The sequence below is a fragment of the Echiichthys vipera genome, assembly GCF_963691815.1.
Source record: "Echiichthys vipera genome assembly, chromosome: 17".
NCBI classification, from domain to species: Eukaryota; Metazoa; Chordata; class Actinopteri; order Perciformes; family Trachinidae; genus Echiichthys; species Echiichthys vipera.
This window is the reverse complement of record NC_139842.1, coordinates 14,941,411-14,966,710: the sequence shown is the minus strand read 5'-3', so window position 1 is coordinate 14,966,710 and position 25,300 is coordinate 14,941,411. Positions and strand designations below refer to the sequence as shown.

The 25,300-nt window shown below is 41.5% G+C and overlaps 2 protein-coding genes across 2 annotated transcripts in view; one reads left to right on the top strand and one right to left on the bottom strand.

Annotated features, from left to right (window-relative positions):
- The window catches only part of adgrl1a (adhesion G protein-coupled receptor L1a), a gene marked incomplete at both ends in the record, with an annotated part of 46,521 nt that extends 35,963 nt beyond the window's left edge, over positions 1 to 10,558 (top strand). Inside the window, 19 exon segments of the mRNA XM_083931263.1 lie at positions 605 to 670; positions 672 to 740; positions 742 to 759; positions 761 to 805; positions 807 to 812; positions 1,615 to 1,641; positions 1,646 to 1,712; positions 1,715 to 1,818; positions 1,820 to 1,833; positions 2,127 to 2,183; positions 2,185 to 2,191; positions 2,374 to 2,465; positions 2,602 to 2,770; positions 3,048 to 3,120; positions 3,123 to 3,202; positions 4,532 to 4,628; positions 7,485 to 7,607; positions 9,488 to 9,505; positions 9,642 to 10,558. Coding sequence (XP_083787389.1) covers positions 605 to 670; positions 672 to 740; positions 742 to 759; positions 761 to 805; positions 807 to 812; positions 1,615 to 1,641; positions 1,646 to 1,712; positions 1,715 to 1,818; positions 1,820 to 1,833; positions 2,127 to 2,183; positions 2,185 to 2,191; positions 2,374 to 2,465; positions 2,602 to 2,770; positions 3,048 to 3,120; positions 3,123 to 3,202; positions 4,532 to 4,628; positions 7,485 to 7,607; positions 9,488 to 9,505; positions 9,642 to 10,558 — 2,049 coding nt within the window.
- Positions 10,559 to 19,014: 8,456 nt separating this feature from the next.
- LOC310960423 (uncharacterized protein) lies at positions 19,015 to 25,300 on the bottom strand. Its single transcript, XM_083932128.1, has 14 exons — positions 25,192 to 25,300; positions 24,926 to 25,038; positions 24,634 to 24,762; positions 24,493 to 24,538; positions 24,347 to 24,397; positions 24,172 to 24,238; positions 23,979 to 24,062; positions 22,834 to 22,908; positions 22,495 to 22,581; positions 22,302 to 22,358; positions 22,141 to 22,194; positions 20,443 to 20,532; positions 20,056 to 20,155; positions 19,015 to 19,960 (listed from the first exon to the last, which is right to left on the bottom strand). The coding sequence occupies exons 1-14, from the start codon at positions 25,253 to 25,255 to the stop codon at positions 19,922 to 19,924; spliced, it is 1,056 nt and encodes a 351-aa protein (XP_083788254.1). The 5' UTR covers positions 25,256 to 25,300; the 3' UTR covers positions 19,015 to 19,921.

Here is a 25,300-nt window from a genome sequence, read left to right as displayed (position 1 = left end):
GACACACGGGTAAAAATGAAAGCTGAGTAATTTATGCAGACGTTCATTTCGTGCGAGCATTAGCGTTCGCTCGCTCTCACTCTCAGTCCCACACACCCTCACACACATGCACATTAATGTACCCTCTCAAGGCTGACAAGCTCTTTGTTTTTGAGTTTTTCTATTTTTCCTTCTTTCACTCCAACATTCAGGGAGGCACACGCTTACAAATTCATGTCCTGCTACTTCTAGCTGACATTCACATGAATTTGAATGTCGTGTAATTTTTTTTTTTCTGGACGTCTTGTCTCTTGTCCTCTACACTTTAGCTCCTTGCATATATTTACAAATATTAAATAAAGCAATTTTTCTCTTCTCTCTCCCCTCCCCCGATCTTGTCTATCTATCCCCCTATTGTTTCTTCCTTCCACTGTTCTCCTATCCATCTCTGTACTCCTCATCTCCTATTCCACTGTCCTTGTCCCTATATTTTTTACCTTTCTATTTGTCTGGTTCTGCTGACTGTGTCCCCTCTGCCCTCTCTTTTCCATAACATTTCCCCCCACACTCTCAACCCCCTCCCCCATCTTTGTTTTTGTGACACTACCCGAACCTCAGTTTCCAGGGCCGAATGCATGAACTGATCCTGTTTGTGATCACCTGGGTGGGGATTGTCATCTCCCTAGTGTGTCCTAGCCATCTGCATCTCCACTTTCTGCTTCCTGCGGGGCCTGCAGACCGACCGCAACACCATCCACAAGAAACCTCTGCATCAACCTGTTTCATCGCTGAGCTGCTCTTCCTCATCGGCATCGACAAGACAGAATTACCATGTGAGTTTGTAGAAAACATGTTACCCTCACACCTGCCAAGGCTGTTGGGGTGCCACTCATGAATAGGGTTTTGCTTGTTTCTCTTGAAAAAGGAAATACACTGCACTACAAACCCCTCCTTTAAAAACTCAATTGACACGCCTGTGTCCCCTTATGAAAAATGAATCAGGTCCTTCTTTGTATTTCCCATCTTGAAAATGACAGCGAGTTACGTAACGAAAACCCTGAGAGGAAAAGCAATGTTTTTTTTCCAGGGTCATTTTTTTCATCCTTTAAAGCAGTGGTGAATTTTTTCATCCTTTAAAGCAGTGGTGACATTTAATTTTTTTGGCTACTTTTTCTAAGGTCTTTGTTTTCATATCGGAATACAGGTCAGATATTTTTCTCAGGCTCATTTTCAAAGTGTTTTCACTTGTTAAAAAACAAACTTGTAAATGATGTTGGCAAAGAAAATAAGTTAAAATCTTTCTTACCTCTCTTCTGTAGTTACAGCATAACATAAGTGAAAACGTTTTTATTATATTAATAGCAAAAATTAAAACAAAAATTAAGATATTGTCTCATTAAGTTACTCTTTAAAACATTTACTACTGAGTTTGCACAGAGCCAAACACCCAGGGGGCAGCTTTTCATTTTCCTCTGTGAATGTCCAAAATGACTTCCTGATAGCAACTCTATTCTGTCCACTCAGTTTTTCGATAACTTATATGCCTTGATCGTAACTATTTCGCCTTCTTTATTCTAATATTTACTCCCCTCTTCTTCTCCTCTCTTTCTACTCTGTCCCTTGCTTCTGTCTCAGATTGCCTGCCCCATCTTTGCCGCATTCTGCATTTCTTCTCTTGGCTGCCTTCTCATGGATGTGTCTGGAGGGTGTGCAACTCTATCTCATGCTGGTGGAGTCTTTGAGAGCGAGTACTCCCGCAAAAAGTACTACTATCTGTGTGGCTACTGCTTCCCCGCACTGGTGGTGGGCATCTCTGCGGCCATAGACTACAGGAGCTATGGGGACCAAGAAAGCGTACGTGTGAAGACAGGTCTTTTGCACCTGCAGATTGAGAAGTAGAATTATGCTATTCCCCCAGCTGGAAATGTAATATGCAGTGCCGTGTGAACGGCTCTTGTACCTCCCGTGGACTGGCTTTTCTGAACACACTTAGCCAGAGCCTGATGATTAGCCTTCATAAGATAATCCGTTGAGACAGGGAAATAGTGTGCGCACGCCTGCCTGTGTGTGTGCTAATGTCTGAGTGTGCGTGTTTGTTCAGGAGCTTAGTTGTGTGTAACTCTCTCTTCTCCTTTGTGCCACTCCAGATGCTGGCTGCGAGTGGATAACTACTTCATCTGGAGCTTCATTGACCCGTTTCATTTTTATTATGGTATTAGCTTTACTTTACCGTCAGACAGTATTAGTCCCCTCTGTATTTTGATATCACCCAGTCAAACCAAAAGTATTTCACCTTGCTTTATGAGGTTATTAACCGTACAAAGTCAGTATTTGTGGAGTAGACTGTAAAGCTCACTACACAATTATCTGATTCTTCATATCTTCTTTCCTTAGCTCAACCTCATTTTCCTCATGATCACTTTACACAAGATGATCCGCAACTCTTCAGCACTCAAACCTGACTCCAGCCGCCTGGATAACATTAAGTGAGTTATTCAATGGGGGGTCATGCTCCTTTTTCCAAGAAAAAAAAAAAAAGATAAATAAACCACACCAAATGGAGTCAGTTTCCCTGTGTAGCAATTCATTATTTGTTAACATTTCCTTGTCCACTTTCATCAGGTCATGGGCTCTGGGGGCTATTGCTCTGCTATTCCTGCTGGGGATGACGTGGGCCTTTGGCCTCCTCTTTATCAATGAGAACACGGTAATCATGGCCTATCTCTTCACCACCTTCAACGCCTTCCAGGGCATGTTCATCTTCATCTTCCACTGTGCACTGCAGAAGAAGGTAACAATACAAGACTAGTCTGTGCAGACTTACTATATACAGTGTTATGGATGTAATTATGAACAAGCAGATTAAAGGTTGTTGGGCTGCGTGGATGGATGTGCATGTCTGAGTAATATTCAGCATACATGTTCAGAGTGATTACATTTTGTTGTTGCTGTGTATTAAAAGCCTCTGCTGCTCCTGACTAGGGCCAGGCTATTGAAACTAAGTGTTTGTGTGTTTATGAGTGGCTTTAAAACCTGCCCGCTGTGCTGTTGGTGTTATTTCTTTACAGGTCCATAAGGAGTACAGTAAGTGTCTGCGTCACTCCTACTGCTGCAGCCGCACCTCCACCACCAGCTCCCACGGCTCCTGAAAAACTCGGGCCTGCGTGCCAACAACCGCTACTACAGCGGCAGCCAAGCTCGCCACGCAGCGGCCCACCGACAGGTGCGGACAAGAAAGACACACACACACACACATATAAATGATGGAACACACAAAGCAGTACACACACAATGCAGGCGTACTTGTTCTTTCATCTTAACCAATCCTTAACCAGACCACTGTTGGGTTTTAAAGGTCCTATATTATGCTCATTTTCAGGTTCATACGTGTTTTGTGTTTCTACTAGAACGTGTTTACATGCTTTAATGTTTTTCTCATACTGTCTGTCTCAACCTGCTCTATAATATAAAAGATACTTTTTACAGTATGGGACCTTTTAAAATTGACTGTTTTTTTATTCAGCAAATGAAAAGAAAATATGTCTGTACAGCAATAGGATTTCAGTCGAAATCAGCTTATTTTGGTGGAATGAAACAAAATAAATTCCCATTAATCATTTGACTCTCTTGATACAATCTTACTTTTCTTATTACTTCTTTTTTTTCTACAAAATGAATAGCTTTGGAAACAAGTAACCTTTTCTCAGACTGCTGATATACATTTCCCTTGTTTAAAAGATCTGTTATGTAAGATTTGAGAGAATAAAATGAGTGCATCTGCCTGCAGGGGTTCGATTGCTGATCAATACCAATGACTCACCAATTACTTTGCAGAGCACTCAAATTTACTTACTTACTTAACTTGCTTTTCAGCCCACACTCTTTTAATTTGCTAATGACAAAAAGATGAGCAGCAAGTGATATACCAATGTAACAATACATTTTGTTCTCAGTGACAGAGAATTATTAAAGTATGTTACATCATAATATATGATGTGGTCATTGCATATTTCCATTGCTAAGCGTGCCCACTTCTGTTGTGACGTTTTTACTTTCATGTTTACATCTATTACTCCCAGCCCTGAGCTTAGAGGAGAACATGACTAATTAGTGAAGATATCCTTTGTAATCCACATACTATATATAGACAAAGCCACCAGAGAAGACATCAGGAAATGCTGTGCATTCTGACATATGCGCTATGGCACAGACACATAATGTACACACACATAGTCAGTTAGTCCTCACTATCAACAAACAAGCTTCCCCACACGCTTCCAAATAATAATTGTATCAGCTACTGCAATCGTGTCTTACACATCTCACATTTATTAGCCCCTCTCATGATAACATGACATAGCTGTGTGCCTTTACCCAACGCCTCAGTCTCTTTGTCTGCCATGTTTGCCTATTGTTCTGTGCGGATTAGAGCAAGCCCCGCAGTTTTGATTACAGCAGCCCCACTGAGTTACAAAGTCTACCCGTCGCGTTTCTATATTTAACTTGTTGTCTGTTTGCTCTGCCACTCACTGAGCTCTGCTCCTTCTTCCAGAGTCGGATCCGCAGGATGTGGAACGACACGGTTCGAAAGCAGACGGAATCTTCTTTCATGGCGGGAGACATCAATAGCACCCCGACACTCAACCGCGGTGAGATCTCCCTCTATCACTGCTCTGCTTCCCCTCCGTTAAGTTAATGCACGCTTAAATGCACACAAGCTCAAAGATTCGAAGCATATGGACTTAAACAACTGGACAAAAAGAAATAATGCATGGGAATAAAGTGAACAGAGCCAAGGCTGTTATTCCATTTTAAATGAGCACGTGACAGTATACAGGATGATAAAATATGTGTTCGCATGGCTGATGTACTAATGTTAACTAGGGATTCAGATCACCTTGCAGCCAGTGGGCCAGCCAGCAAGTAGCAGTTTGAAGCAGTAAAAGCTTGAATGAATTGAATAACTTATGGATGAAGGCTGGTTGGTGGTTTTCAGTTTGCAGTTCAATGGGAACCGCTGTCACTGAAACTGTTAATGTGAATATATGTGTGGGTGGCTTTCAATAAAATCCTGATACTGTAATTAAGCAGACTTAAGTGCATTTCTAATTACTGAGTACATAAAGTAAATAATACTATTTTCACTTAAAGAAACAGGTTTATGTAGCCACTTGCCCACATCATGGATCACATCTGTCACAGAGTATAATTCTTCTTCGACTCTCCATAACCACCAGAAATGGTTTGCAGCCAGTGAGATCCTTGGAGATGAGTTATCTGTCTTTGCTTTGTTTACTGTGTTTTATGATTTCCAGCTTTTCAATTGAATAAAAAAAGTAATTTGAACATCGATGGAGACAAGTGATCAATATCACAATATATTGTTCCATTAGCAAACCCTATATATTCTTCGTTTTAACTGCTAATACAGGTTTTGAACCCTGTTTTGTTGAAATATGTTGGGTTTTTTTTCATTATCTTTCACATAAGTTACGTAAGCCCTGATGTGTCAATATTTCACAGAATTGCATGTGTGTGTGCGAGTTAACATTAGATTGCCCCGCAATAGTTTGAACTCTCAGCCTTTTTATAGTATCTTCTTTGCCTGAATACATTGACGCATGCAGTCGCCTCTGAACTCCGCACAGCAGATAAAAACACACTAGCGATTACTTTAGAATTGAAAATTGTGTGCAGAGTCACTGATTGTCTTGGCAACTGGTGGTGCCACCGCTACAGTCATCAGTGACACGGAGAAGATCAAGGTTGGCTCAGGATAGGTTACGGATTTTGGGGGAGGGGGGGGGGGTTATGGTGATGTTGATGATGACAACAAAGGCAGTTGCTAAATCAGCCGTCACTCTCTATGCTAATTTCATCCATTTTGTTTTTAATGAACTGATTAGCGTGTGAGCGAACAGGGGGTAATTATTCTAATTGAGGAGAGTGACAGGAGCAAAGCAGAGGGTGAGGAAGAGGGTGCTATGTGTGATGTATGGTTTTGTGTGTGCTTGTGTGTGTGTGTGTGTGCGTGGGGGGGGGGGGGGTGTCGGGCAGGTCGCATTCTGGGGCTTTTCGTCACGACAGAGCAATCACCAAGGCTGTTGGAGACACACTATGCGGATCATTCCATGTTGTGCTGTCAAACACAAACAACTGTGCTGTGAAGCCTTTATTTTCTGGGCTTCTAAGAAAAGTTTGTCAGTTGGCAGAAAGTGAAAGACGAAGGGGAACGCGTTAGGGAGGGGTGCAGGGAGGGAGAGGAAAAGGGAGAGAGAGAGAGGAGCTATCATGGTGGAGTAATTAAAGAGGCAAAATCTGGAAAAGAGACGGTGCATCGTTATCACTGGCATCTCGGATCTCTGTGATTTCTCCACTTCACTTCTTTATGAAGCACAATCTCTTCCTGACAATAGTAATGTGTCCAGAAGACAACACACACAGTGTACAGACACACACACACACACACACACACACACACACACACACACACACACACACACACACACACACACACACACACACACACACGCACACACACACACAAACACACACACCCTCCCATGATTCCCTTGCCCTACTTTTCTCTCCCCACTTAAAGCTAGTTGTTTTCATTTTCTACAGGATATTCCTATGAGGTACACATAGACAGCTAATCCCATCTAATTTGGTGTTGTTTATAAAATGTCTGGCGTAAGGAACTGAGGAAATGTGGTCGAGTCAAGACACAGCAGAATGAGCCAGAGAATAGAGGGGGAGGTGGTTGTGTAGCATTCCAGAAAGATGGACAGGGGAAGTGTAACATGAGGGGAAAATGATAAATTAATAGCTCTATGTGAGTGCATATTTTATGTTTTTTAGAATTCCCTTTTCACATGCTCTGTGATGAACGGTAGGCGTGAGACCTGAAGGTTGCACTTTGCCTTGGACTACTCTCCGTCATGCTGTCCTATTTTTAATTTCATGGCATTTCTGTTTGAGTTGCCTTAGGCTGGAGCCATACATGGGCATTATACAACATTCTATGTGCCATTTCTATGAATTATATTTGTCTTGTAGTGGCATTCACATTGCATTGGGAAATTAACTGTGTTTCAATGGCTGCACCCCTAGACTACATAATGACATGCATTACTGTTCTACTCCATCTGACTACATTGTCAGGAGCCAAGAGAAAAAAAAATAATGGCAATGCTCCAAATAGTACCTTTCCCTTGCAATTGTATTTTTACTCAAAGGTTACAATCAGCAGTCATAAACATTGAGGAGAACACTGTGAAATGCATTACTCCATATAGCACCGGCATAACAAAAATACCCCCATCTGAATAAACAGTAAATATTTTTATGATTCCAGATGTTATTACAGAGTCTGGAAACGTGAATTTCGGAGCATTACACTTATTTTGTGCAGCGTCTCTGCCTGTGATTGCTTTGCATACCTTTGAAGATACAAGCCTATTTATGATAACGTTTTTTTTTTTTTAAATGTTTGTGTCTTGCAGCGACCATGGGAAACCACCTTTTGACGAACCCGGTGTTACAGACTCGCACTGGTACCTCTCCTTACAACACTCTGCTGGCTGAAAGCTTCACTCCACCTTCACCTGGCGTCTTCAACTCTACTGGTTAGCTCCTCAGAAACACTCCAGTCTGTGTGCGCAGTCTTGTCAGCATGTGTGTGTATGCGGTATGTGCTCAGCTTGATGTCCTTCTGCCCGGTACTCTGTCAGTAGTTTGACATTTATACACAAACTCACTACTGTACATGAGTGCTTGCGTGTTTGTGTGTTTGTGTGTGTGTGTGTGTGTGTGTGTGTGTGTGTGTGTGTGTGTGTGTATGTGTGTATGTGTGTGTGTGTGTTGTTTTTTCAGACTTTGTAGCTGTCAGATGGATTCACTAGGCTGAGCAGAAGAGAGCCAAACAGTGCCTACATCCTAACCAGCCATCTGGTCAGATCTCGAATCTTCATGAGAGTAGCCACAAATTGATTTTGAAGTTCAGCTACAGCTGTGACTGCCAGAAATCTTGAGGAAAAGTAGTCTGCTTAAGTTGTGACGGCCGTAGAAAGGGATCAGACAGGTGGGTGGCTAGGGAACGTCCATCTGGGTGGAGGTCAGTCAGGTGTGAGTTCAGGGGCAAAAATAAAGACAGTGCAGACAGTGCAGTTGCACCGGTGCCTGTGGGATGGCTTGTAGAGAGATTGGGGCCTCCAACAATGTGTTGGATGGAGAACAGGCCCTTGCAATTGAAATTTGGTGGTTAGCATACCATGCCTATGGAATTGAAGTGGTTGTACTTTTCTCAAAAGAGAGATGTTTTACTCCTACTTCCATTTGAAAAAAAATAAAAGAACTTTACAGTAGCATCAGCAATAGTACGACTCTAGGAAGGGTACAATTTAAAGTGGTACGATTTGCTATATATGCCCTCAAAAAGGCAAAACCATCTCTCTCATGGTTTTCATTTTGGGGGATACGATAGTTGTAATCTACAACAACATTATATGGTTATTCTACATAAACTATTCAATTAAACCAACAATTTTGTCTGTTCTTTGGTATTTGTTTCACAGATAAGCACTGATAATTACTGGGTTACATGTTCGCTGATGTTGTCCAATGTCAGGTCTCTTCTTGATCATGTAATGAGGCAAAATTATATACAGTAGGTATTTTAGGCACAAAATATGTCAAGACTAACAGGTTGTGTGCATGCTTTATAACTAGTGTGTACTGAGGCCCATTGTAACTTCCTTTAAACAACCCTATAGCTGTTTTATCGCATTGCTGCATTCCCACACCTCTCTCTGGAAGCATACAACTGCTGAATTAGACATGTTCTGGTAATTACTCCATGACAGTACCAATATTAATTTGGTAAAGGAGATCTATGACTGTGTGCGGCTGGTTGTTGGCTGAATAGGCACCCACAGAGTATCAGGCCCTGTGTCTGAGGACTGAAATTTAAGGCGGCGTTTCTGTTAAATATTTTAAAGCCTCTCCGCACAATACGTCAAGCCTGATGGCCACAGGCCTGGCAGCCAAGACATTTTTAGAAGAGAGTGGGAGAGGAAGTTGGGAGAGCACTTCATTAGAATGTCTAATTACCCACACCACCATCGAAGAACGGTGATTAAAGTCATACTGTGCATTAAATTTAAAAAATGAACAAGCTTCTCACTTTTCGCGGCGGCTGTGACTTTTGCTTTGCTGCATGATGGTGATTTGGGAGAAAAGGCTGTGACGTGTTGAAGCAAAGCCGTAAAATAAACATCACTGCTACTCAGAGTTAATGTGACTGTGCTTGTGTTTGTGCGTGTTGTAAGAGTTGGAGGTTTGATGTTAAGTGAGAGAGAGAGACAGAGAGAACCATTATTCCCTTAATGGTTTCCTCTTGAAATGTCTTAAAAAACAAATTCAAGAATCAAGTTAATGTTTACCATTAAAGAACTCTTACTGACTAGTGTCTTTATTCATTCCACACGGCTTTCTTTGGGATGCACAGGAACCTTCCGTGACCCAAGTAAGTGGGTCAATTCACATCATTTTACAATCTGGTATTTATTCTTCTTCTCTTGCTTACACTTAAATCTGACTGTATGATAATAATGCCAAAACCCCCTGTCTCCTGTCTCTCTTCTATTTGTGTTTGGGTCCAGAGAGCACGTTATCAAAGGCCCGTGACCCTTGTGGGATGGAAACTCTGCCCTTGAATGGTAACTTCAACAACAGCTACTCCCTGCGCAGTGGCCCAGGAGGTGTAGGCGGGGGCAGCTGTGACTTCCTTGGTGGTGGGGGTGGAGACAGTCCCCCACCTCTCCTCAATCCCCGTGGCTCAGAGGCACTGGGAGGCGGAGGCATCCGACGGAACCTCTCCGATGCCGCTGCCTTCGAGAAAATGATCATCTCGGAGCTTGTGCACAACAACCTGAGAGGTGGTGTTGGAGGAGGAAGTGGAGGTGGTGATGTAGGGGACAGGTTGTGCGGCAGCCTAGCCAGGGGACGTCCTCATGGTGGGGTTGGTCGGGGGACAACAGGGGCCGGGCCAGAGCCGTCTATGAGCATGGATGAAGATGAGGACTTTCTGAGAGAGGGCCAGCAGCGCACCCCGCAGGATGTGGAGCTGCTCTATAAAGCTCTGGAGGAGCCCCTGCTAATGCAGCGAGCTCAGTCGGTCCTCTACCAAAGTGATCCAGAGGAGTCAGAGAGCTACACGGCCGACCTCACCGAGAGCCTGGGCCACAGCGGCCACAGTGGCCAGAGTGCTGGTGGGCAGGCAGGTAACAGAGCCCCAGACTCCCCTGCACGTGACTCCCTGTACACCAGCATCACCAACCTGCGTGACTCACCCTACCCTGACAGCAGCCCTGAGCCCCTGGAGGTGGTCCCCCGTTCGGCCCAACCCCCTGAGGAGCTGTACTACAGCTCTGGCAGGCCCGCCCTGGGCTCTCGCGGGGCCCCCATGCAGACCTTCTACCAGGCTCCACCCCGGAGACCGAGTGGGGAGGGACACCAGGCTCAGGAGCCTGCCCACAATGAGGGAGACGGACAGATGCAGCTGGTCACCAGCCTGTGACTGGAGCCTGAAGGAGGAAAATGGGGACTAATGTGATGGCCAAAGTCGTCTGCTAGCCCGCCTCGTTCTTGCGTCCCTCCACTTTCTGCTTGTTTGGTTGCCTTTCTTTCTCTTGACTTTTATTTAACTAACAGATTGCAAACAGAGTGACATTTAGGGGGAGTCATGGCTGACTGCAGAATCAGCCTTTATCTGTAACCCTCCCTCGTTTTCTGGAGATGAGTGATGGGTGTCGTTCTGCTGAGCATTCATTGGCTCTCTTCAGCCCCAGTCCTCCCAAGTTTCTTTGGTACCCTAAGGCCAAGTCCAGCACTCTGAATGTACCGATTCACCCCCTTTACCGTCAGATGTTTCAAAACTTTAAAAATTTGTTAAAGTTTTTTTTATTATGTAATTTCTCTTCAGACCTGCCTCCGGAGATGGGAATATAATTTTATATTTTATCTCATTTCCCTTTCCTACCATCCATAGGTCTTTTCTGAGTCATCATGTGATAAGAGTAGTTAGCTGTGGAGACAGGGAATATAGTACACTATTATAACCTAAAAAAATGTCTCACAGAAAGCTCTTCATTGTTGCCAAAAATATCTTTTATTGAGCCAGAACAGAAACTAGAACATTCACAAGGCAAACACAAACACACACATACACACACACATACACACACACACACACACACACACACACACACACACACACACACACACACACACACACACATATCCCCTCACTCATCCAGAAGTGCTCATTACTGAATATCAAAAGTGAAAACAGTTCTCCATCCAGTAAAAGGGAAAAAGAGCTTTTGTTCCAAGCAGGCAGTGGGAGCTGATTCAGAGTAGTTGCCTTCATTTTCTCTTGCTGTGAATCGTCGACTATGTACAGAAGTGGAGTAGAGGCAGAGACGGAGACTGAGGAAGTGCTGCACCACCCCTCCAGACCAGGAGAATCTGCATCCATAAGACTGGCCAATCCTCTCCACTGTTCTCTCTGGTTGTTTGCTTTAGGCATTTGAAAAGTTAAATGACTGCCTTGCTATTCTTTTGAAGAGTATTCAACTTTGTCGACTTTGGGTCTGCATCCACTGGGGGCTGCAAGAGCGGACTGGTGTTGCCCCCCCCCCCCGTACTTTGCTGTTAGAGCCTAGCCAGTTGAAGTGGACATGTTTCCTGTGTGTGGTTGTGACAAGCAAGACTGTAAACGCCGCAAACGCACTGGTCGACCAATTGGTATAAGCCTGTACATAGGAACCAGACATGAATCTACTTTATTCCTACTATGTAAATAGAGACACCAGATGATCAAAAGCAACAAAGAGTAACAAATACTATGAAAAATGACTTCTTGTACTGCAACAAACCAACGAAAGAAAAAAATAAAATGTTTTGGAGTTTGTGAACTGAATGATAAACTCTCTCTCCCCCCCGTTGCTCGATCTTTCGCTCTCTCTCTCTAGCTCTTCTGTGCCATTCATTGAAAAATCCTTAGTGATCCAATGGAGAGAGAAAGGCAGAGAGAGACAGATTATAATGTGTAGTAGATTTTTATTTATACAAATGAAAAACGGAACAAAAAAAATCCTGGCACAATTTTTATGTAATATAATCTGTTACACGTTATTAATGTTTGACCTTTGACATTCCCAGGGTGGAATTGTCGGAGGCATTCGGGGAGTGTGAGGCGCAAGGCAAGCAAGATAGATGTCGTCAAATGTCATACTGTGCCTCACAGGTGTGATACAGCATTGTGGTTAAACAACAGCATCCATAAAGTGATTTGGTTTGTTCTTGTATTATTTGGAAGATATAAAGAGGTAACATACAACATGGATTTGAGCAAGTATGACAGTGATATTTGTTTTACTTTTGGAGAATATTGCATTTTGCTGTTTCTTAAAGGTTTCAGCATTACTCCAGAGCTTAAGTGACAATTCATTAATCTCCTGTGTGCATGTGTTTGTGTGCATGTATGAATGTGTCTGAATGGCTGGTTGTGTGTCTGCGTGTGATAAACTTACAGTGTGTGTGTGTGTGTGTGTGTGTGTGTGTGTGTGCGTGTGTGCGTGTGTGCGTGTGCGTGTGCGTGCACCAGACTTTTATATGTGCACACACATTTGAAAGGCTATTTTTTTGTGACATGACTTGAATCAGACAAGGGAGATACTCATCTCAGAGGGCTGCCATTACTTCTCCGCCTCAAATGGAAGTTGCTCTTGCCGTGGTGTTCAGGTACAAAGAGGACAGAAGAAATCAGACCGCCTCGGGAGGCGTGAGATAACTATATACCACAAAAATGACAAGCAGGGTTGACTGATCGGGAAGAACACGTTTCCAATATGCCATCTTATGCAAGCGATACATTTGAGAAATTAGCTGTCAAGAGAGAGCCACTCATGAGGCTCCTTTCATCCAGCTGAAATCTGTCTGACCTTTAAAAAAAAATGAGAGTTTGCCTTCTTCTAACCTGTATTTATAGGTATTTGTTATGGTTTATATATCATTCTTTATGTATGTTTTTGGAATATTTATTCACATTGATTTATTCATGGCATTGTTACTTTTATTTTTTGACTGTCTCCCTCGTAAACCTGCGCCGAGGGAAAGAGTGTGATGTGTGGACAGAACGTGAGCAGAAAATAGATGCCTCCACTGCAGTGTGACATTTGGCTAGGGCCTGGCTGTCCCACTTCTAAGAGAGAACCCAAAGGACAGCTTTGAGCTGTGGCTCCTGGGGCTAAAAGAGAGAGAGGGTTAACCACATTTAAAGGGATAGGGATTACAAGGATTTGCCACCATTTATTCTTGTTATTCAAATCACTTGTGTAAGTAACATTGTATGGGCCGTGGAGCGCGATGAGGCTCAGAAAGAAGGCACTAGTTTCATCACTTGAGCCATAATAGGGGCGACATGTGCAATACTGTTGTAATGGTACATGATTTGGATTTGCAGCTGAACCTGGGAGCTGTCGTTTACAAATGAGAAGACAATACGCACATGTATTCTGCTCAGCTGCAGTGTTAGACGATGCGAACCACGGATCTCGGCACTCTACTGGTCAGCTGAGGACAACTGAATGTATTTTAAAAAACAGGACTGAAAACAAAACAATTCACTCCAGGGTGGAAGTGTTAATGGGAAACACAATACGGCCATCATCATATCATCTTAGCCCCATCATACTCATCATCATCATCATTAACTCCATCCCTCCCTTATTGTATTTGACATAATGTGCTGACGCTGATCTCTACTGCTCAGCTGGGACCCACCCCAGGGGGAGAAACACTGTTTAGACAGGCGCCCCCCGTGAGAGGAGGAATGTGCGTCACCTTGGGCCTGCTTCTCTCTTTTACAGCACCTCCTACCTCCCACCTCCCTACCCATCTCATCCACATTTTAATATCAATCTCAATGGACTCCATTAGTGCAGCGCTTCTTTGAGAGTGTTAATTTGTTTTGTCAAAAGCTTTGTTTATCCCAGATTAATATCTCAATAAACAGAGAAGTGCTGTATTGTGGTAAATGGTGGTGATTATACTGTAGAAGGTCTACGGCACATGCTGTTGGATGGAGGTTCACACAACGGGAGTTTCTCTACCATTCAAACCCCTCCGAACCTGTGATTACAATAATAACACAGTGGGTACTAATTTACTGCAGTGAACTCGCCCTCGCTCTCTTTTCCGGCTCTTTTTCTGTCTTTGTTGGCCAATGTTAACAAAATTCCTGTTCCACCACGGTGGCAAGCCCGACATGCATGTGCTCCAGTTGTTAGGCGGGAAGTTGTTTAAAAAGGTGGGAAGCCCAACCTTTGACACAGTGCTGTCTCACCCCTGCAGCATAGTGTCAGTGGAGAGTGAGCTGTGGCATTGTTCAGTCTATCATTAGACAGTAGTGGTCCCAGCAGACCTACAGTCCGATTATTCGCAGTTGACCCTTTCACATATACTGTAGACTTTTTTTCCTTTTTTTTTTCTTTTACCCGTGATTTGTGTGGCCCATATCACTCCAGGAGGGTGGTTTGGAGGGGAGGCTGTAGTGGTGTGTGAGTTCAACAGCAGCAGAGGAGCAGGGGGTCATTATGTCTGCAAGAGGCTGGCCCAAGAGGAGACAGAGCGGGGGACAACATCAGCAGAGATGTCACAGATGTCACAAATTCATAGCCTTAAGCGGTTATAGAGAGAGGGGATGGCGGGCGAGGGGGGTTTGCAGTGAGGCTTTGCAGGACTCGATCCGGAGATAAGGAGATGGATGTGCTGCTTTGTTTCAGATGGCTTTCAGTTGGTGGTTTACAGTCCAGAGGTTATCGCTTTATTGTTTAAATTGATCAAGCTGGCATGTCACATCTCAAGTTTGTTCATTGAATAAAACAAATCTGCCTGTAGAGGAAGAAAGATGACGTGATTGTTGTTTGGTCTAATGGATGCTTCCTTAAAATAAATGTGAAAATGAATCCACTGCCGCATCAGCCGATTACAGCGAGAATCTTAGAGTGCTAACAAACGCGCCAGGATTTTCCTATACAGATTTTTAAAAAGCAAATGTAAACAATAAAGTAGTACTATTTTGTTATTGGTCTCTTGTTACGTGTCCACACGACTGCTGAATACAGTACTTATAGAGTCGTTTTAAGAATATGTAGGGGTATGGCATAGACCCTGTGATGAGGATTGTGCTGTTCGTGTTGAATATGTGTCTGGGGAGCTGTGCCAGCAATTCAGGCAATCTTTGATGCACAGGGTGGGACCAACATCAGAGGGTATTTTGTGTAGGATGAGCCTCTCCAAATGTTAAACATGTGAGGAACATTCTACATAGAGACCCCAAGGTCCAAAATAAACATATCTTTTGAAACACAGACATACACACAATACACATATTCAGTCAGGTCAGGTAGTTTTATACACTGAAGAGGAGAAAGACATGTATCTGATGGAGCCTTCTGAATCTGTAGGCATGTTTTTTTTTTTTTTTTCTTCCTTGAGTGTACTGTCTCTGAGAGTGTGTGTGTGTGGGGGGGGGGGGGGGGGATGCCTGCATGTGACTGGCTGTAGTGATCTCCATCCCACGATTGCCCATGGGACAGGCCAGCAAACGGTGCCCAAGACGATCTGTGTCCATCATCAGAGGTAGAATAGCTGGCTATAGCGGATGTGAATGGGCTATTGTTAGTATCAGCTAAGGGTTGTATTAAAGGGAGATTTCAGTATTTTTTAACCTGGACCCTATTACTCTATGTGTTTGTATCTAATGACTAATTGTAACAATAATTTTTGAATATAGTCCAGGACTGAGCAAGAGCCCTGCAGCCCAGCAACAATAAACATCAAAAGTGCTTCTTTTTGCCACTGACACATTTCAGATTGTTATTGTGTGAGAGACTATTGATGCCGGTTGAGCTAATAGCATTAGCCTATTTCCACTAAGTTTGCAGCTCTCCACTCTTTTTCCTTTGGAAAATGTGCTTTGGTAGGAGTTCATCTTCATTTTTTTATTGGTTAGGATCCATTTGTAGCACAACTAGCCACTGCTTCAGCCTGTCCTATCCAAAGATACCGTTGTATTTATTGAAAATCTTTTGAAAAAACACAAACACTCCGATGCTTTTCTCTCTCACTTGTGTTCACCAACACTAGATTCTGTCAATATCTGAGATTTCAGAACGAGATTTCAGAATTAAATTTCAGAACAAGACTTTGCCATCTTTCCAGAATATAGTCAGACACTTATAATAACAATCTGAGCCTGTCTGTGGCAAAAACAAGCATTTCAGGAAACATACTTTGGTAGTGCGCACTTGCCCTTTTTCAAATACATTGCCACCTGGTTCAAGGCTGCTGGGCTGCTGCGCTCTCGCTCAATATTATACCGATTTATGAAAAAAAATGTTGTTCCCATTAGTCACTTAGGGAAAAGGGTCCAGGTTAAAAAAGTACAGTAGAACCTTATCAGTATTGGACATCTCTGAAATGCTTACATTTATGGTAACAAATGATTCGGTGCTAGTGGTTTTACATCAACAGGCTGTAGGCATTGGTAGAAATGAGTACTGACCTTGTACCATGTGGGGTTATACATATAGCACCATTTCCAGAGCTTTCTGTGATTTTTATATGAAATAAATCAGTTATTATTATGTACCATTGAGACATTTGTAAACTGAGGTTAATATAACAGCTTAATTCTATTTCCATTTTCTTTGAGGAATAATTTGTTTAATTTTTTATTTATTTTCTCACGGCCGTTGCTTTGACAGCTGCTTGGGCCAAAGGGGATGATTTTCTGTGAGTGTTTGCGTCATCGCAGGTCAGAGCGACCTTGTATCAGCACATATTAATAAAAAACTATTGAAAATATAAATGGTTCATGCTTCAGGGTTTTTCTGGGAACGCAGTTGTTGTGTATGTGATTTTACGCTTATGTGTAGCATAATTGCTTGTGTGCTTATGAATGTGCCAGTGTATAACAGCATCCAGAAATTCTACGAAAATCAATCTCGTGCTGTGCCATGCGCACATAAACTTCAATACACCTGCCTCATGATTCAAACTGGAAATGAAAAGATGTCTTTAAGCACTAATACAGTGGTTATGTTTTATTCATGGCCTGTCCTGCAGGTTACGACAGCATTGTAAGGCTCATCTGTGCACCATGGGATACAAGGAACTGAATCCAAGCAACCCAGCCCCTTCCAGAGTCAGCTCCCCTTTGAACCGCACACTGTATGCATATGCAGATTTGAACCGGGGGTTTTGGGTGATGATTATGCTAAATGCTGGTCTGTGTCCAAAGTATACTACACAAAATGATCAAAGAGATGAAAAAATAAAAAACCAAGCTGTCAGTTTAGGAGACAAAACTCTTGTGTTTGGATGGGGACTAGTAAAAGCTTTACACACCAGGGAGGAGCACACCGGGTCCCATACTAATCTGGAGAGAGCGAGGCTTTGTTTCACTACAGTAACCCTGAGTCAGTATCACAGAGAACAGTGATGCTTTCAACCATCTCATATGTATCTGTATGTACATGCAGACCTGTGGGCATACTTGCTCAGCTGGATTCATCTTTACAATGCATCAGTCAAGGTTAATTAATCATACAGTGTGGTATGATCCCCGATGTAATCTTTTAATAACTGAGTACCGCTTACCGACTTCTGAATGCAGCACTGTTGCTTGCAGCTGTCTGTTAAGCCGCAGCAGCACACAACCATAGACGACCTTTTAGTACACTCCAGAGTAAGCGCGTAACACAACTAACTGTCTGGTTTATTGCAAATCTACCTCTCCTTAAGCCTTCTCATCCCCAATGTGGAGTGATCAGTGTTCAAGCTCCCACTGAGCTCTGTTTCCTTGACGGCTCATCATACCGTTCACAGTGGTGTGAGATTGGTAACTAATTAGCCAATATCTAATTATTATGTGCATCAGAGCATGAGGATTCATCCATAATTACAGCCTCTCACAAGTAATTTTTCATAGTGTCATAGTGTACACTGTACATGTATGGTGGCATGTCATGATGAGCGAACTCCCTACCCATCCATGCATCTTCCCTGCCCCTGCCTTGCTCATGTCCCCTCTATGAAACTCCCTTAGAGGGTCATCTCTAAGGCACTGACCATTCAGTCACCCTCTTTTCACTGGTAGTACAGTGACACGTTCACACACTGACATACCAAACATGAGCAACAAAGCCTCTGACCCCTCTCTTCTTGGTACTCAGTCCATCTGCGAGGTAAAAAGGGGGCTTTTTCAAGGTCATTGCACATTTAGGGAAGCTTAAAATAGAATCAGACATTGACTAACGGCAACTCTCGGCAGATCCCAAGAGATAGAGAAAAGAGATGTATTAAATTCCGCCCAAACCCCTGTGTGTTTGTGTGTAATTACTACCATACATCAAGTCACAGGGGCAGCAAATCTTTTTAACTACTGAAACATACGTATATAACCTTTTAATTACCAAGTGATCTGTAATGTTTTTACTTTGTTTGTTTTTTTATTGATTTACTATTATTTTTATTATTATAAATAATGTATACATTTCGTAATCAGAGTGATATGCTAGAAAATACAGACATCAAACAAAGCATAGACACTGATGCATTAAAGAAACACAGTAGTCAATCAGCTGTTCTATAAGGCCTTGATTTATCGAAACAAAAACATTTAAGACCCACCCACAGTTGTTGATCATATAAATACTGTATGTAAAATATATTATGTCAGTTTAAGCACCATTAGGAAAGCTATTTCTATCTGAACTAAACACACATTGATTGCTTTTGCCTCACTCAACAAAAGTAAAAAAGGTTTAATTATGTTGCCTATGTACCTCAGTGCTGTACTTTAGGACTCATGACTGTTTACTGCCCCCTTGTGGTATAAAGTTGATACCCCAGGTGCAGAGTTGCGTAAAAATGACCAGTGAAACCCAATGTGAAGTAAACCATTTATTTAAAACTTATAACCAGAATCCATCATTTATGATATGATTGTTGTATTTATTATTGTTTGTATTGGAACGCAAAAGCAATGCACATGAGTACATGAGCTACAAAAGGAAAAACACTGAATCATAAGTTCACTGAATTTTCAAATGCAGAGTGAACAGCACTTGAATCATAAGGTGATTCAGGTGATAATAATAAACATGTTGCCAGATTATGCAGCGACGAAGTAAAGTCAGACTTATAACTGATTGGATAATGAAATACAACTCACATACAGTAGAAAAGAAAAAAAAACATTGCATTATCGTTATGCATTATCTCATTGAATTCATTCGAATGAGGTATAATATAATATAGAACCTTTTATATAATACATTATAAATATGTATTAATACACTGCAGTATACCTATATATATAATTTAGTTTTCTCACAGCTGTGTTTGTGGTACTTTTTCTGACTGGTTTCTGGTCCACCCATCCTTTGGTCAAACCATGCACTTAATATTCTCAGTAACAAAACCTCCAGTTTGTGTTGTTATAATGTTATAATGTTTTAACAGGATTTTCTCAATTTTCTGTGAAGAAAAACTTGCGTTATTAGATTGATTCTAACTTGCTGTAATTGTAGAACATTCTGCACATAGGGCTTGTAGAGTATATATTCCAACATTGTGAAAAAAGACAGCATGCTCATCAAGAGAGCAACGCATGAAAATTATTATTTAAATAAAAGTACTGGACTTGATCACAAAGGAGCTACCAGTAAATGTACCACATAGCCTGATGTGAGAATACTTTGTTGTATACTGTCAGCCTTTATAGGTTATTATTATTATTATTATTATTATTATTATTATTATTATTATTATTATTATTATTATTATTATTATTATCTGTATTTATGTGTTAGTTATTCATGTTGGTCGTTGACTCCACGTCAGTCTCCTGCAGCAAACAAAACAATAGCCAAATCAAACAAAGACAACATAAAAAGAGCATTTTTAAAAGAAAATGTAAGATCTAGAAAACTTCTAACTTACTGGTGCAGTAGAGCACCCCCTGACCTGGTACAGGTCAAAGCCGTGCCTGTTCACCAAAGCTACAGCTTCACCTGTCATGTCAAAATGTTGGATGGCAGCTCTGGAGACAGAAACAACAAAGAATGGAGACATGAGCCTCTGGACAGAAACAGCAACGCTCGGTTAATGCTCACTCCGAGCAGACGATACGTTCTGAAGTTCAGATTGGCCCTTCAGATTTGGAATGGAGTTGGGGGTAACAGTTCATACAGTTTCTCCTGACAGCTGTCCAAACAGCAGCAACATGCTTAATGAAACAAGGTATGAAGGAGACTGGAAATTGGAAAGCGACAGAGATTTTCTTTCTGGGCAGAGTGCAGAGTGACAGAGAGCAAGAGGCAGCCTCACCTCTGATCCAACAGCAGAGGTTGTCCTTCGTTCCCATGATCATCAGGACCACGATCACCAAGAGTCCAGCCATTGTGCATTTCCCTGATCCTGTAGAAGAATGCACATCCACTATCAGTTAACAGATGGAATCATTATGTATCTTTTCCACTGCCTCTGTGCAGTTGTTGTACCTTGGAGAAAATGAAATTAAAGTTAAACTGGATTCATTTTGAAATCAATCTACAGTCATCTGATTGACTTGACGTGAACTTCCTTTCGTGTAACTCAAATATTTAGGAAATAATAGTTTTATATGTCTTGCTATAGGCCAGCAATTGAAAATGTAGACCTTAATTCTGGCATCTTGTAGAGTTTGGGCTAGGGTGTGCTGGCATGCTATTTAAATCTCTCTCTCTCTCTCTCTCTCTCTATATATATATATATATATATATATATATATATATATATATTATATATTTTTTATATATATATTAATTTTGATCTCCACTGTATATATATATGTATATATATATATATATATATATATATATACAGTGGAGATCAAAATTACAGAACTAATAAATACTATATTATACTAAATGTATATAAATTTGGTGCTGCTTGTTTTCATCTTATCCATGCTCAGACTGGCAATCTAACAAGGCAGGTGTAGTCATACTGACCGTCGTCTCTTCCCCCAACCCCTACGAATCCCTCCATGTAATTTTGAAGGTTCAGGTGGAATTAATCAAATTAAATCAGCATGGGAACCCAAGATTGACCAAACTCTCTTGAGATGGATGAGGATAGGCTTTGACCTTGAATGGTTGAGTTTAGGATAAGTCTAAGTCTTGCGAGAGTTTTGGTTAGGGTTGGGCCAACAATAGCCATGTTAGCTAACGCTAGCTCCAATATTATCTTTGGATTAATCGAAAAAAATTGCATTATTTTACTTTTACATTGTTACTATGTGCTGGTGAAACACAAGCGGCAGCTCATCAGCCTTTTTTCATTCTCGGCATCGCTCCAAGAAAGAGCAGACTTCTAACAAGGCTGATGATGCTGCGATTTTTTGGTAAGTTAAGTTAATTAATAATTAAAAAATATATATATTACAGATAGACGCCAGTGACATGCAAAATCCTGCTAGCAGCAGTGCTGACATTAAAAGTCTGCTGGCGCCAAATGAAGAAGGAAATAGTCGAAACAGATGGGCGGCAGCAGGCTGATACCAATAGACAACAGGGTCAAGAAGATGGTGGCTCCTGAGGACAAAGACAACACGAAGACCACCCAACAGGTGAAAATGCTATTGGCTCATTTAGTGACAGTGTTCTCGGAGCTAGCCAGTTAATAGCAGCAGCATTGACAATGCCGTACCACTCAGGTCGCTTAAACTTACTGTAGCTCTTATTTGTGGTTTAGACTTGGTGCTATTGGCTTTAATTGATCTGCAATGTATGTTGTTTTGTTGAGTTAGACCTACTGCAGAACACATTAAGAATCTAATTATATTACAGCAACTAGTTCAAATACCGCAGTAGGTCTATACTACTAAACTACTCATAGACTCTTGGAAGCTATACATAATATACATTCAAAATCATCTTCAATAAGAAACATTCTCAGCTCACAGAGCCATGAATGTAATACAAAAAGGTACATCTTTTTCAATCTCTTCAACTCTATAGTATGATAGTTAGACTGCAGACTTACCCAACAAGGTCTTTTCCTTTGTTGTCATTCACTCCTCCTGGATCATCCCTCAAGCTCCCGAGGCAAACAAATACAATCATTTTTGAATAATAGTGTTGATTAAACTTTTCAAATTAATAATGATAAACACACAGACAATCCATCCTACATCAAAAGCTTACCTGTTCATGGCTTGATGATTCGAGGCTCTGTTAACGTCAGGGGCACTTGTGTCTCCACTGCAGAACAGATAAGAATGGCACTGAATCTTTTCTGAGAAATCTCATTCACTACCTGTCAAGTTAAAGCTACACTTCACCTAAACCCTCAAGGAAAATAGGCTACAAAGCAAAAGCAAAAGTAAACAATTCACACTTTTTAGTCGGCTGGATTCCCTTGTTGCTCAAGTTGCGGTCCAGACTCAAGGATTGAAGAGTCTTGCCACCTGCCTCAGGATCAATACTATGGAGACAAAGGTAGCTTTTAGCAAATTACAGTCTAGACTTCCAATTGCTATTTGAAAACACTTTGACGGTTTTGAGAAACAGGTTAACAAGAGGTCACAGATGTTAACGTGGCAGTCCAGCCTGTGAACATGCACACTTCCAAGGGTGTTATCTTGCTCAATATCATTTTCATCACTTCCACGTGAATCAGTGACAGATATTTCATTCAACCTATAATGACAAAAAAAGAAGATGAGAATGTATTCACCTGATTCCACCGTTTTGATGTGTTGTGTCCAAATCATCAGCTGTACCCTCCTGGACTTCACGTCCTTCGGGGTGTCTTAAAGAAACATTCAAACATACAAGTAAGTTAAAATGAGTTGTTACACTGCTTTGTTAAAAAACTCAATTGTGATATGTATGGTGGTGTTAATATCTATCTGCCTATGGAAAGATGTTTTCACTGCAATAGCAACTCAACTGTGCAAAATACAATCATGAAACTTTACAGGTGTGTTGTTTAGATCAAAATGAAGGTCGAAGATGGGTGTGGTCCGAGCAAGGGCATTGGAAGTATGGAAGGGGACATTGCTCCCCCTCTTTACGCCCGTGGCCTGATAACCGTAGTAGATAGAGTCACAAAACTTTACAGGTATGCAGGGGAGATCAAAATAACGGTCAATTTCAGAGACGGATGTGGGCCAAACAATGGTGCTGGAACAATTTTGCATCACAGCTAATGTGAAACCTATTGCAATAAATGTAGTGTTGTTCAAGACCTCCATTCGCCACAGTGACTAGCTCGCTTCACATTTTCCCATTACATTACATTACATTCATTTAGCTGAGGCTTTTATCCAAAGCGACTTACAATAAATGCATTCAGCCATGAAGAAACGGCCCAAACAGTGCAAGAATCATGGGAGTACAGAAAAATTATCAAATAGGCAAAAGGGCTTTAAGTACTCCATTTTAGAAAGCCTATAGTATATAACAGTATATGCACCTATGTTTTATTGATTCATGGACCAAGGTGCAGTCTGAACAGGTGAGTTTTCAGTCTGAGACCGTAGCAAAGAGACAGGATTTAGTTTAAACGGTGGCTGGCCCTCCCTCGTAGTAAGGTAGTAGCAACCCTTTTGCAATAGCAGAGTGTAGTGGATGGGTTGGGATGCATGGTTTGATCGTTTCCTAGATGCAGGAAGGGCCTGAGCATTTCGCAGGATGGTAGGCAAGTACCAGTGACTTTAATCCCATTCAAGCCGCCACCAGGAACCAACGCAGGGTGTGGGTCCTTAATCAGTCTTGAACGATGATTATCGTCAATAAGGAAAGTAAGTTCTTCGTTTCTTTACTTTTTTTTTTTACTATCGACCAACTTGTGGATATGCAGTGAAGAGTAACACTGACCTAGTTTCTTCTGTCTCTCCCCTCTCTGCTTCAGACAAATTCTTTCTGAGACAAGAGCAAAACCCAGCTGCGACGTGCCGCGTCCTGTCACAGGAAACAACCAAACATTTCTGAATCCGTGCAAGACGCTGTGTATGTAAATGTGTAAATTATATTAACAGTGGATTGTTATTGCAAATAGAATAGAACTCACTTTTTCCAAAAAATGTAACAGCAAGAGAGCACTATCACAGCAAGGATCACACCAACTGCTACACCAACTGAATGACAAAGCAAAATACTATCATCCAATATTCGTTTGAGTTATTTATCAAAAATATTGTGAGGCACTAGAATAACAGTGTCTCTCAGAATCAACTTTCACTCACTTTTGAGGTTCTGTGGTGTTGTTGAATCATTGCGACCAGGATCAATTTGCTCTGTTTAAGATAAAGAGGTGGGATGATTGTGTATATCATGCATGGTATGTATTTATGCTGTACAGTGCGTATATACAGTAAATAAGTCATTTTACCAGTCATTGTATAAATCACACAGCTGTCTTCTATATGGTTGATACCCTGAAAAGCAAAATCAAAATTGATATTGTGAGAGCACATTTATGATATGAGTTTCATTGATCCAATTCTACATATCTAAATAGAGGGAGACTCACCACGTGAACTATGCATTCTACTAGCACGTCTCTGCAGTCTTTTGTAACGACCGAATGGTTGTCCATGTGCATCACATCATCCAAATGATTGAAAACTTTAGTGTCGAGATCAGCATAAGCAATCTTAGTCTGTTATGAAAACAGCAATAACAAAAAACGTCAGTGTACTTTCACTTTCTCTTCCTTCCCCTTCTGTCCGTCTTTGTTTCTTTAAAAATAAACAGCAGAGGATCTTAGAGCCTTTAAAAACAACTATGGACTTCAACAGAGTATAAAAGAAAAACAAAAACACCTTTTTGTCAAACAGGGACACAGAAATCTGTCTTCCCTTAGGACATCCATATAAGAACCTGAATCCCTCGGCAAACTTAACGTCAGTGCAGGAAATGTTTTTCTGATGGAATTCTGTAAGACAATATAGTTGTAATTAGCTCTGTATAAACATTAAACAAGGCAGCATAACCGAAACAAGACTCATAGTTCCCGGAAGTAAAGATTAACCCTAAAAAACTGAAGAAACAGGAGAGAGATACATATTCACAATGTTCCATTTCTTACCTTGTGTTTTACTTACACCGAATAACATCATCATGATGCCAAATGAACAATTTTTAAGGTTCATTTTGTCGAAGGAAAGGAGAGATTGAACTTTCTCAAATGGCGATCT

What these genes read in the sequence shown, in the direction of transcription:
- LOC310960423 (XM_083932128.1), bottom strand. Translation starts at nt 25,255, where the DNA reads ATGAACCTTAAAAATTGTTCATTTGGCATCATGATGATGTTATTCGGT. An exon ending in GGAGAGACAGAAGAAACTAG is followed by an intron (nt 22,909 to 23,978) that starts GTCAGTGTTACT and finishes TGTTTCTTTAAG; the next exon opens with ACACCCCGAAGGACGTGAAG. An exon ending in CATCAAAACGGTGGAATCAG is followed by an intron (nt 22,582 to 22,833) that starts GTGAATACATTC and finishes TTGTCTCCATAG; the next exon opens with TATTGATCCTGAGGCAGGTG.